Below are 14,035 nucleotides of genomic sequence, written 5' to 3'. Positions count from 1 at the left end.
GATTGTGGGTAATACTGGCGCGGGATAAAGAATTCTCTATTTTCATGTTATATTGCCAGGTAAATATCATAACTTCATTTTAAAGTTCACGTGAAACTGATCTTTTATTTAAAATAGTAAATTGCGTTTTCTAGGATTTTAGGATTTTTATTGTGAGTTCGGGCAATAGTACTGCATACCTACTGGGTAAAAAGATCTTCCTTTGACAGCACCACTTTACTCTCAACGACTCTCACAGCGCTTGTTGACAACTACGTACCAACAAGTTTTTCATCAATTTTTCGTGTTCACCGTTTATACGGAAAGTGTGCCGAATTCGTCCGTCAAACGTTAATTAAGAGCTTTTTGGAAACACTTTATTGACTGGGACTCACTGGTGCACGTAGTGGTGAACGATACAACCGATCTCTGACAGTATCGCCTTTGTCCCTTCACCGCTTACCATATTATGTATTGAACCTTTTAATATTGACGCTACATTTTTGTGAATAAATACCTAGACTAGATTAAAATTTTCCTATTGCAGTCAAACATAGAAATGAAATATTTCTGTGCATAAACTAAAATCCAAACCCAATATTCCAACGAATACGCCCTGAAACAAGGTTACATCGGATTTCAAACAAATACAGTCTTCGAGGAAACTACATTCTATGTAGCTATAGATACATTTTCCATTGCTTCCCGACCGAAAGCGAATAACAGAACTGACCATTAAACCCGTATAGTTTTGGGAAAGTGCAATAAAAGTAAACGAATAGGTATTTGAGGAGAAGTGGGACCTTCGCGATTCGATATATTCGTGATATATGCGTGGGGTCAACAGTGTCGCGCCGCCGCCTATAATAACGTGCTGCTGAAATAAAAACCTTTACTTCCTGCCACCATTTTTCATTTCATAATAGAACGTATGTGAAACTATGTTACCTTTACAATACGAGGTTATGTAACGTGGTTCCGTTCATATTAAATTTTTGGTTGTTCCACGTGTAGAGCTATTTCCTTTACACGTAGGGAAGTCTGTATCGTCGGTTCTACGGCGCTGTGAATTTTATCGACAATATTTTTGCTGATATTGAAAATGTTAGCATAACTTCTGATCTGGAGTCACATGCCAAATATTTCTCAGTTAGAACAAAAACTGCCACAGTAAATCAATTTCATAACGATCTTATTGGGACAAAATAATTATAAAAGCACTCCAAGGTGTTATAACAGCTGCGATCCCAAAAGGCGCTAAAAAGGCGACGATTGTAACATTTTTCCTGATTACGAGTCGTCGTGTACATTTTCAGCCGAACATACCGTAAAAATATTTACACGTAATAGTTTTCTTTCATAAATATTCACGCAAAATAACATGCAGCCCTCCGCGCGAGCTTGCCTCGGTTTTTTATAAAATATTCAGTATGTTATTTGCATATGATTTCACCTGGGTATGTTCGGAACTCGAACAATACACCGTCATCTCCGACGTGTGTACAAAGTTGTCACAGAACAAACTCCGCTAACTTGTTCATCCGGGACTTAACATCATTATGATAAGAGATACAACGGCGCGGCGCTCACAAACACCCTCATATAATACAAGCTCCGGATTTCATAAGAGTCATTTTACTAAGCTTACCAGTAAACTCCTAGTAAAACCATGAATTACTATGAAATTAATCATTATTTGCGCTATAACCTCGCGCTCACAGAATAACTCCGAGACTCGTGTATATTGTGCGTCTCTCAAAAACATAAAGTTTTTTTTTATTAATATCGAAACTTTTAGTCTGATTATAAAATATGAACAGCCACACCAATGTACTAAATAAAATCAATTTGGTTAATTGAACAGTATCCGCTTAGCTATGAGTCAAGTAACTTAATGAACAGGGAAGGTCGGGGGAAACGAAGTGATTTTATTTCAGGCCATTTTTCCCTCACACTTGACACTGTTTAGGCGTTAATATTCATGAGTACGCGTGGACGCACGTGCACGTACTGAAAAGCACTAGACGAATATTTTATTCATGTGTATACACTCTCTACAAAACAAAACGTGCAACACCAGCACCGGCTGCAATATTTGTACCTGCAACATGAATAACATCTCAGGTTCAAAGTCGACCCCGTATTGAATACTAAACTGTATTGAGATTCTTCTAACACGACAAGATACATTCCAAGTTTTGTTTGAAGTTAAAAAGGAAATAAAGATTAGCATGACATTTACTGGCCGGGTCACAGCCGCATTTCTGCTACTCACGGGTCAATGTCCTCAACATCAAAAGAAAAGAAAAAGCTACGAATTTCGCTTTAACCTATTCAAAATATTAAACAGACGCTAAAAAGAGACGATTACGCAGAAATATGGATAACCAGAGATCCAATCTATAAAGTAGCGTCGAAGAAAACCTCAAATAAAAGTTATGTGGGTAAATCTCGGCGAAAGAGCTGATTCGTAAAGTTAATATTCAATGTTGGAGTGGCAATTTGCACAAGGATTCCATCTGAAAGACCCAACTGCTAACTAGATGCTTGAATAATGTAAGCAGCGGATGACTCAGGAGGAGGACACTTCACAACTTGAGAAAGAATCGGTCATAATGAACAATTGTGTATTTGAACGTGCAGAGCACTCCGCTAAAAGTTGTAATTTGGTTTTAAAATCATCTGCCTATTATGTCGGGCCACCGTGGTGTCGCTCCGAATATTAATGTCATTTAGACCCATGCTGATATTATATTACACGCGTACCGCGGGACCTTACTTTAATAAAAGTAATGACATTATTTACGGGTATCATGATAATATATTTATATATATTATGTATACACCTCTGTACATAACTACTTGTTGTATACATTTATATTTTATGTAGGTATAAATATTTACAACGGAAATAATTCAGCCATTCAATAAAATCCTTTTATTTAAGTTAGTAAGGAGCTCAATAATATCAGCTTACAGTTTCCGTACCTGAATATCGTCAAACAACTTTGAAAACAACCACTCAAGTGAACAACTCTTCTCGAGACTAATTTTACGTAAGGCTTTAATTAGCCTCCTTGAATTTCAAATAGTATAGAATGAATCCTTTAGAGTTGGCATTTCGAAACTAATCTAAGTTTTCATTTACAGGATAAAGGCGTCTTGTATTACAAAGGATTTGTTCGACAACATCTAGCGAGGCCTACTGACGACAGACTCATTGTACACAAAGACGAATAAGTAGGTATTGTTTTGTTTTCAACTGGCGCTCTCACGGTATAAATGAGACGCGCCCGGGTAATGGGGACGTTTCGTCGGCTCTTTTAATGCAAAAACAACATTATGCGAAAATGTTACTGCCGGCTAGTTCAATATAACAGTTCTTAATATAAAGTCATCTATTAGTTTGTGGCACTCTCAAATTCGTAGCAGGTAAGAGACAGGACCCTCCAAGTTACGCATCATCTGAGTCTGACAATGCCTTGTGTCGTTTGAGCGTGAATAGCAGACATGTCGTTGTGAGAGTGCAGAAGTAGTAACATGTTAGTAGGCTATTAAGCCACTCGTTCCCCTCCGTTTATTCTTACGACTTGCGTGTGCAGATAAGCATACATTCCCATCTCTTTGTCCCGAAATGTGTGTTGCCACCATTTTGTATTAATATTTACACAAATAAATATGAAAACCATTAAATTTTGTGATTATTGTGATTAAAAACAAATGTAATATATAAAATGAGAAAACCTTTGCAATGATTGCGAATTAATGATTCAAATCAAATACATTTTAAGTTATCGTTTTCATCGTGCCGATATTGAAATGTTATAAATCGTGGGTGCGTATAATCGAGGTAGGAATCAGTCCGATATCAGGGGACTGAGACGAGCCCTCGTTACAGTTACGAGCAAACCGACCCCCGCTTATGGATGCGTAATGACTCGCCTTATATATTTAACATAGTATTGCGCTAACAGACATCGAAATTCTACGTCTCAGTTTAAGAGCCTCATTAAAGCTATTCACAGTTGAAGTTGAACGTTAGGTGTATTTTATCAGAAGCTCGTAACACTCGTAAGAATTCTTAAACTACCGTGTAGTTCAGAAATTCTTGGAAACATTTCGTACCCGTCTAAATGATGTGAACTCCAAAAATTCTTTATTACGTGTCTATATTTAGAATCCAATTTTCTCAAAGATACAACTCCAATTTTACGTAGACACTATAGGATAAAAGTAAGACAGACGTATTATTAAAATACACAAACCACGGGGAAAATGCATCAGGTTTTCTTTTCTTATGAAAGAGCTTCTGTAAAGCCACTTTCATAAACAACTTAATGTTGTGTACAGAACGACAAGACGTATATTTACATTTTCTTATCGGCACGTACATTTATATGTGACGTTGTATCTCGCAGGGGTCGAGGGCGCTATCAACCGTAATGGGGGTCTTGGCTGGATTGCCGCCGATTAGAGCTAACGGCCCGTGGGAATATTGAAATATATCTGCCTTTTTGTACTTACACCCACAACTGCTTTCAACAACGCATTGAAGTAATTCTCTCGTGAGAAACCTGACAATAACGCCGACTGAATCGGCTCTAACAACGTATTCATTCTATTTATCTTTGAGCTTTCTATATTATATTTAGAAGTATCTTCTGCGAGTTTTTGTGTTTTCGATAGAAGTAAGTACTTCTCCGCAAAAGATTCATTGAAATTTGATTTGGTTTGAAGATATGATAAAGCAACTTTTCTTTTGTGATTCATTAGCGGTAATTTGCATAAACTTTTGAAATGCAACTTCGTTTTCTATTTAATACGTAGTCATTTACTGAGAAGCTTTTACTCTCTACGGCAAATATAATCACGGATCTTGATTTAAGAGAGTAACCAAGTTTCCAAAGCCATTTAAACTTTCATAATTTTAATCCGTGCTGGCCAGTCGTGACGTACACTAAATTATTTTTATAGATGAATGATATTTTCTGCAGAATATTGAATATAATTAATCCGACTCTTTAGGTTTTTGTGTGTATTGATTTGAACGTGTATTGAATTACTTTTTTATACCTGACTGATTGGTAAACTATGAGGACTGACCTGTGACGAGGTTGGCGTGGTGGAACTGGCAGACGGCATCGGCCTCGTACCATGAGATGCGGTCCCTGAAGTAGCGGTAGAACACTGGGAACCCTTCCTCGGGTAGAACCCATGTATTGCTGATGTTCACCTGTTCAATCAACGAAAATAAATATTTATTTAAGTCCAAAAAGTATAAAAATCCAAGATTTCCCATAGAAGGGACAACAGTTCAGTAGCACGATGATTAAGTAATTTCCCGCTAGCGCTGTTCATCGGTATAAAAGTAAAAAAAAGGGACACGTATTATTACTTCTAGAAGAAAATGGGAACGAGTATTTTTGTTGTCTTGAATGCTACAATATAATCTAACAAAGTTTGTTTATCAATAAGGCTGCAGAGCACTCTCAGCCACATCGAAACTTGACTACGAGAGGAAAGTTTTTAAAGTCAGTGTACCCTGAATACGGTCGTGTATTCGAATTGCATGCATAAACTTTGTACTGTACAAAAACGAGTCAATATTTGCATAGGATTGTGCCGACACAACTCTAATGAACTTTGTCCCAAACTTGTTCCAAGTCATTTCTAAAAGATAATGAAAAAAGACGCTACAGAAAACTGCAATATGACAACAGAAAAAGGAATATTCTGCCCGAACAAATACACAATGGATGAGATTTTGGAAACTACTATAATTGTACTTGTTTCAGAGTTGTTTCAGAATGGCCACCCGACCTTCCGCGCGACGGAGCACCTACAAATTAGGTTCGTGCTATTTAGAGCAAATTAACATTTGTAATCCTAAAATTAGAAAGTACGTTTTTAGACGAAGCCTTAAAATTGACCGTCGGATCAAGTTTCAGTGAAATCTCAGGAGGTTTGAAGTTAATTACACCCGCAGTCATCCGAAAAACGGGGCTTGTTAAATCTTATTACTTGCTGAATATAAGTTCAACAAAGGTTCAGGTATTCTAATCAGAGACGGTATGTTTGTATGTACCTTTTCATTTAATTCTTTACGTAGGATGTACCGTATCTGCTGACTTGCGAGTTCAATCTCATAATTACTTCCTGTATTCGGATACGTGCCGTCCTGCCCTACCTTTATGTTATCTAACCGACACGCTCTATAGCTATTATATTTTTAAATATAAGTAAAGGGTTACTGTAGTAATATTAAATGTGTCGAAAGTATAGGAACGAAAATGACTCTGACTAATTTCGTATTCAAATTATTCAACATACTACCTAGTTAAATAAGCATTCAAATAATTAAATTATACTAAGTTATATTGATAATATTTCATAAGCATGCTACCTCTATAATCGTCCGTAAGTACACTTTAGACATCAATTAATACTCCATATATGTGACAAAATAACAATGCAATAGTACAGGACCAATAAAACATATATTTTTAAACAGGCATGAAACTTATTTTAAGAAAATTCCAATGCCATCAAAAACATTCTGTAAAAACCTCAAGTCTCGCCGTAAAAAGTTGTGAGATCTATATAATACCAAGTCGATTAATCTATTTAGTCTCTACTTAAAGGACCTATTGTCTTAAGTTATTACGTATGTTATTATCATGCCAATTTAAAAAAAATACCTTTAAAACAAATAGACCGACCTGGCCATCGCATGATTTGATTATTAGTATGTATCACACTACACAGCACGACGAGAAGTTAATGCTCCTGAAATGTTAATGGCGAATTTGTGTTTTCTTGCGATGACCAAGTCGATCTATTTGTTTTAAAGGTATTTTTTTTAAATTGGCATGATAATAACATACGTAATAACTTAAGACAATAGGTCCTTTAAGTAGAGACTAAATAGATTAATCGACTTGGTATTATATAGATCTCACAACTTTTTACGGCGAGACTTGAGGTTTTTACAGAATGTTTTTGATGGCATCTCACTTCTTTTTGTAGAGCGAATAGAACAAACATAAGTCCAATTTGTATGGAAAGCCGTATTTTTTTCATAATTCAACATATTTTCCTATGGGAATGTTGTTCAGTTTCACGGGCTAAACACCCTTACCCACCCTATACCCCCTCCCGTTATGTCTCATATAGTAGATACATATTTACACCTATTTATTTTATTTTCTACAGAAATAATAATTTAATTAATTAACTGCAAATGTAACCTTGTAATCTTATACATTTATATGGGATTACAAAGTTATTGTTGCAGTTGGTGTATTTAGAAAACTTGACCGAAATTAGAAAATATTACATTTTTCCCATGATTAAGACACTAAACCCTGTTTGTATTCTAAATTTTAAGCTTCTAAGTCTGCTAGAAGTACCTTAGACTTTTGATGATCGGTGAGTCAGTGAGTCAGTGAATCAGTGAGTGACAAAATTCTAAATTTTAACAAGTTGTCATTCTTAAACTACTGGTTCAAATTGACTGAAATTTTAAATATACCGTGTTTATACAATGACTGATTAGTTGCTGAAAATCCAGGCTTCTTGTTTTATCCACTACGAAATTATAGGGGTGTCAAAAATAGCCCGAATTGCTTCGAGAAAAGGATGTTACGGCCGTGCCGCTTTTTTTTTGCTCGACTTGCGGGGGCACTTCCGTGCCCCCAGATAATAGGTAGGTATCGGAAGGTAGTTTGGTGCGCAACGAACTTGCTTGGCAGCTCCCGAACAAGCTGTTCCCGATAACTTAATTAACATGCTGAATTCTCAAGTCCTCCATTTGACTTCGTAATTCAAACCATCGCTCGATCTCATCGTGTTTATGCGTACAATTGTATACTTCAATTCAATTAAAATATCTCAAAGATACCAGGCTTTTCAACCGTACCTAGTACTCAAAATATCAAGTTAATCCTTTACTTTCGACCTTATTAATGTCATCCATTATTAGAATATAATTCACATTTTAACAAATAAGATAAAATAAACTTGACACGTAAACTTAAAAATGAAATAATAAATATACCTAGTTAATTGTAATCATAATGAAATTTTGACGGCGTCGGACAGTCAAGGTGAAGCCTTAAAGTGTCTCGACGTGTTTCAAACTGAAGGGTCATAGTGAACCCACTTTGATCTTTATTCTAATTTCATAAAGTTTTGATCTAAGGCTTATTAGTTCCATTATTGTGTATTAGTATTATTTATGCGAAAATATAGAATTCTAGAATGTTTTCTATTTTATAACTGCAGTTACACTTTACCAAAGTGATATAATATATATAAGTACATGTACTTAATACATTTTTACTATATGTATGCACGAATAACAATCACTTGTTACTTCGATTATTACAGTTATATAAGCTAACTAAACTATAATCAATATTCCATTTACAAATTGACAATATCGACTCGATAATAGAGTCGCAACTCGCAAGTGGTTCGTGATCGCCCTCCGAATGGAATTTTCAGAATGGAAACTTTTAATCTACAATATAAATGTAAATAGCACAAATACAATTGTACTATATTATTGGAGTACCTCGAAGTCATTCATTGTATTAAAGATAAAGACGTTTCGCTCCTATTGTTGTATTGAATGAAGATATACTTTGTTGTCGGCTCTTGATATTCTGTCTTTTGTTTTTATCAAGTTTACAAATAAATCGTGGTTTGTGTTTGACAGTTGGAGCGGCGGCAGACAAATCACGGACTAGGCGGTGTGTACACGGATGTACAGTCACGGACATAGAATAAACTGTTTCGTTTTTAAGTCGGTTTAAAAAAAAACTTAAGGAATCTGTATTCGTAGAAACTTGATTATCACATTAACTCGATCGTCATATTAATCTAAAGCTGGGCTTCGACATTTTGCTTAGCCATTGTTTTAAAAGGAGTTAAGAGGAGTGTCATTATTCAATGCTTTTAGTTTAATTTTCGTTACTGTAGCCGAGGCTTTAGTCATTGGGAAAACACCGCTTTGTCTAAACTTTGGTGCTTTTTCAAGTGAATATGTTTTGTGTTTAGTATTCTCGGCGGCTACATTGTTATGCACTCTGTTTCGTCAGTTTACGATGAGAGATTAATTCAATCTCTCGCTTACGAAGTTACGAACAATCATAACTTTGATATTACCAACCGAGTTGACAACCTAGTTTGATAACTTGGGCCGCACTCACTGTACATTCTCTGAATTATATCGATCTATTTGTATTTGTTTCTGTTCATCTCCACCACAATTATATAACATCAAAATATATATAATTATTTTTGATACACACTAGAGTCATGTTTAAATATCTGTATAAAAATCGTCATATTGCAATCTCCGCTCTGTTTCTGATTATACCTATTACCCTCTAACGTTAACGAAGTTATAAAACAACGGCACGGAAAGTAAAATCTTTCATTTCATTACATAACGTAACCAATTTATAGTTCAAACTATCTATCACTAAAACTGTCGAATGGTTCCGTTATAAAGTAGTTTAATATCCCATTGAGTTAGTAACATAGAGGCTGCAATTCTGCTGGTAATAGCAGTAAATCCCTAGCTCTGCGCAATGCATGACCGTTTACTAAGTTCCAACACTTTATTTAACTTTAGAGAAAATCTTTTCATCTGCGCGCGATTTTTCTTTCCGTTCCGTTGTGTGGTGAACTTGGTATGTGTTTAGAATAAATGTTGAATTTAACTTAGATATGCGTATTGAGGTGCTTTACCAAGTTAATGATATATTTTACTCCTAATTTTGAAGCTTTAATACCGATTACGCAGTTGAGATGTAAAATGTGAACATGTTATAACATCTTTGTTAAGAAATTACTTTATATAACACTGCACTGTGAGAACGGCTTTGTTAGAAAAAAAGTAAAGTTGTTGATTCAAATATCTAAAGTATATTAATTTTATCGTTAAGAAAAATTAAGAAAGAAAACATGGAATAAATTTATTTCAAGTCATTAAATGTCAAAAAGACGATTATTCATTCAAAAATCGTAAAATCAATTTAAGCATTACATATGCTTTAATAACAAGGATCCAAGCACATCAAATGCGGTTCAAGACTTCTGTAACTAACGCCCAAGACAGTCACTTATGGTTCACCCGTTAGTAGTTTAAGATGGTACTTAAGGCGATTATATTTGACCCTCGAAACATAATGAGGCGCAAGAGTAATCCGGTAGAAGTTTGCAATTAACCTCCTGAGAAACAGCCGGGTGAATGAGTGAATACATCGAGGAAGGACAAAGGCGCTCATAATCACGTGTTGTATTCATTTTACAAGTGAATGAAGACCCATCTGAAGCCGACGGAGTTTCTGTTCCAATGTTGGGAACAAATAGAAGCTGAAAGTAAAACTATTGAACGTGTTTTTTGTTTGTTGCTAATTAAAGTTTATTGATAATTTTACTTGTTCGAAAATATAGTGTTTAAAAACTTAAAGTTTAAAGTAAGGTTATTTATTCAGTTAATTACAAATCCAAATACACGTATCCTATAATTTATTGCAAATATATGAGAAAACTTAAGAAAATTAGAGATAAGTATACAATTATACATAAATGTATATTTATTACCTATTTCCAAACAATATATGACAATTAATTAAATACGTTAAAACTTAATGAATTATACTGTAACTGAAAAGGATTTAACTTTGCAAAACTTTTCTACTAAGTGTAACTTGAAAAGTTTATTTCATTTTAATACAAGCTAAACAAAACTTGATGTAAACAGCACCGTCTTTCTTATAAATTGAAAGTCTATGTTTACTTAAAGTAACAAAGAAAAAGTAACGTAGCTTTAAATTCTTAAAGACTTAGCTCAACTTAGTACGAGTGCACGAGTGAAACTTGTGAACTAACTAGCGCATGGGAAGAGCTTAAGTATGGGGTGAAGCAAAAATAGAAAGTTAAAAGTCATTCTTACCGCTCGTCCTTGGACCGAGGCGAACAGCGCCAACAGCGCGACCGAACACCACAACATTACGTGGCCGCGTAGACTCCGGGAGCGACCGCGTAGCGATCGACTGTAGCCACCCGTCGCCGTAGCGTGACTGCCGCAAGCTACGACTCCGCTACTAGTCTACGGGTGTCGCGTGCCGCGCGCCGTGCGACCTCTTTACTCGGACCTTCGTAGTACATTATGTAAACAAAGTATTTGACAATAACATACCTACAAGTAACGATCGACCTTTTTTGTTTATACCTGTGTCTGTTGGTACCGAAACAAGGTCAAGGATAGTTTTCAATAATGAAATATAAGATGTTACCGTCTGATAATACTTGCCTTTTACTTCAAAAGTCATTATTTCTTTATTGGAATAAAGGTAAAGGGAAAAGAAAGAATTTATATTTAATAAAAACAGCGAACGTCAAAGTTTTATAATAAAAGTTTTATTTACAGCGAGACGATAAGAGCGGATTGCTTCGTTTGTTTTATTTTTGCGAAAATGTCTCGAGAGTAATTGCATAAAAGTATATAAAAATTGCAAGTTGATTGCAGTGGCAGTTGCCAAAGCTGTCAGGACTAAGTTATGAGTGAATAAACGACTTATTAGTCGAGAGCGAGGGAGCCGAGTGACCTTCTTTCGGATGACAAATGATGTTGTTTGTGTAGTGGAATAAATCATGAATAATTTATATTTAAATCGTTAAGGAGTAAACGGGGATTGTGGATGATAAACTCTCTCATGGGTTTATGGTATTAAGTTAACTTTTAGCTTTTGAGCATAATCACAATTGCGAATGTCGCCAAGTAATTTCAGAAAATGATACCGCTATTATACTCCATTTGAACCTCAGTTGCATAATCATTTAAGTAATTAATAAGTGGATTGTGTCTATTTGCCACTGAATCGGTTGAATAAAATACATCATAAACTGTTATAGTTGCGTATAAGTTTATAATGGTCATAAAACTATAGTGCGTCTCATCAAGCACGGAACAGCGGCGGGAGATACGAGAAGATGCTCTTAAACATTTACGATGCTTTAATTTGTACACTTAAATTATTATATCGTTCGTATTTCTGTTTACAGTTAGACCTATACACTGACAGGATTTAACAACCGTATTCATTGGTCGAACATTACATTTTTGAGTTCTACGGACAATACTTTTTGTTAGTAATCGTGGTCTCTCAAACATTGCCGCTGTGGTCTGCGTACAAACATTCATAATGTGCTCGGGTTTGTACGTAAAAATGATTTATAAAATAAAAATACTTACCTTTGTATTTTGTGTTCAATTAAAAAATTGGTATGATTATTATTGAACATAATTTGTATATTCATAAAAGACGACTCCAATAAATTATTGCTAGCATAGACAACTGTTTCCATAGAAAAGGTTCTACATCTTTATCGGCCAGTACTCCTAGTTCAGCGATATTTAATACTAGCTGACCCGCGCAACTTCGCTTGCGTAACATAAGAGAGAATAAATTTCCCCGTTTTTGTAACATTTTTCACTGGTACCCTGCTCTTATTGGTAGTAGCGTGATGATATCTAGCCTATAACCTTCCTCGATAAATGGACTATCTAACACTGAAATAATTTTTCAAATCGGACCAGTAGTTCCTGAGATAAGCGCGCTCAAACAAACAAACAAACAAACTCTTCAGCTTTATAATATTAGTATTGATTAAAAAAGATTTATATATTTTTTCAACATTAATTTAATTTTGGAGCGTGTTATATAAGAGATTGTAAAATACATTATATAAGTAGACAGTAAGCTTAACAAACCCTTTTCAGCGCTAAGGTTAATTTTAAAACTAAATCTTTACCTTTTTAAGACTTAAAAGAAACTTTTATTGAATCAAGCTGTCTTACAATGAAAATAAGTTGATAAAAAGGAATATTGTTCTTTATATTTAATTTTATATGAAGAGTATTTATTTGATCATGAAATAATGGAAATAATTTCAATTTTCTTGGGAAAGCAAACTTTATTTTTTTTAATAATAAACCTTGGTCAAAGAACATAACATAATTCTGCAAAACTACTCATTACGTCTTCATAATAAACACTACACTATGCGAGAATAAGTGAATTCGGATGCAGAAACTTGTATACCAAAAATAAATATTAGCAGATTGCCATAGCCGTGTACATCATACCGCATGGTCCAAGCAAATCCGTAAATGGAAGTTCATATTGACATTTGACATTATTTATTTGCTAAGGCTAAAGTCGTTTGGGTCAAAGCAAACAGCCTCTCGCGATGTCCTCGCAAATCCCTCGGTCCATCATTAGCGTGGCGCATACATCAGTGATCATTTATTCAAGCCTGCAAATGTACCATTAAAGCGTGTTATCTCACGTTACGACGAAGATAAGAGACGGTGTTAAGCACTGCGTATATTGAAAAAGTTTTGCCGACGGACCGAAGTGCTGTGTCTGCAGTATCACTGTTTAATAGTATTGTTGAAAACAAATTAATGGTTTCAGTTTTGCTATCTCTGGTATCTATGTCTAGGATCATAATAACTCGTACTATTTTTAAAAGAAGTTTACGTTTAGTAAGTTTTATACTTAAAGGTTGTAATTATAAAATCGTGCATATCGTAATGCTTATTGAATACCATAAACACTTTATCTAATAGACGGTTACGCCTCTCGCGGACGTAGTTTTCGAATCAATCATTATTTCAGCTTTACGGGTACTTTCGGAATCGATTATCCGCGGCAATTTTGAATTAAATCGAGGCATATATGCATTCAGAATTCGAACTCCATAATTCCTCAAAATCCATTTAGCGGGTTATCAGTAAAAGCGTGGTAGAGAGAGCTCAGTATTTCACTTTATATTAGTACTGATATGGATACTCGGTAAAACTCGTAAGCCAATATCTATTTCATTATAGTTCCACGGATAGACTGGCGGAAGCTGACTCCTACCAATTACTGAGTTAATCGAAACTGACGATGCTGCGAATGAAAGAGCTCGTTTATTCGTACGCTCTCCGGTTTAAAAGTCAAGCATCATAAAATACTTAATTTGCTTCACTTTG

The 14,035-nt window shown here is 35.0% G+C and overlaps 1 protein-coding gene across 1 annotated transcript in view; it reads right to left on the bottom strand.

The window, feature by feature from the left end:
* LOC142987601 (uncharacterized) overlaps nucleotides 1-11,081 on the bottom strand; it is a 32,294-nt gene extending 21,213 nt beyond the window's left edge. The window contains exons 1-2 of the mRNA XM_076136477.1: nucleotides 10,946-11,081; nucleotides 5,083-5,212 (exon numbers count right to left, since the gene is read on the bottom strand). Coding sequence (XP_075992592.1) covers nucleotides 5,083-5,212; nucleotides 10,946-11,002 — 187 coding nt within the window. The 5' untranslated portion in view covers nucleotides 11,003-11,081. The remainder of the gene's footprint in view (nucleotides 1-5,082; nucleotides 5,213-10,945) is intronic.
* Between the last annotated feature and the right edge of the window lie 2,954 nt (nucleotides 11,082-14,035).

Source organism: Anticarsia gemmatalis, chromosome 3, assembly GCF_050436995.1.
Source record: "Anticarsia gemmatalis isolate Benzon Research Colony breed Stoneville strain chromosome 3, ilAntGemm2 primary, whole genome shotgun sequence".
NCBI classification, from domain to species: Eukaryota; Metazoa; Arthropoda; class Insecta; order Lepidoptera; family Erebidae; genus Anticarsia; species Anticarsia gemmatalis.
Note: the sequence above shows the minus strand (reverse complement) of the source record. Positions and strands in the feature narration are given on the sequence as shown.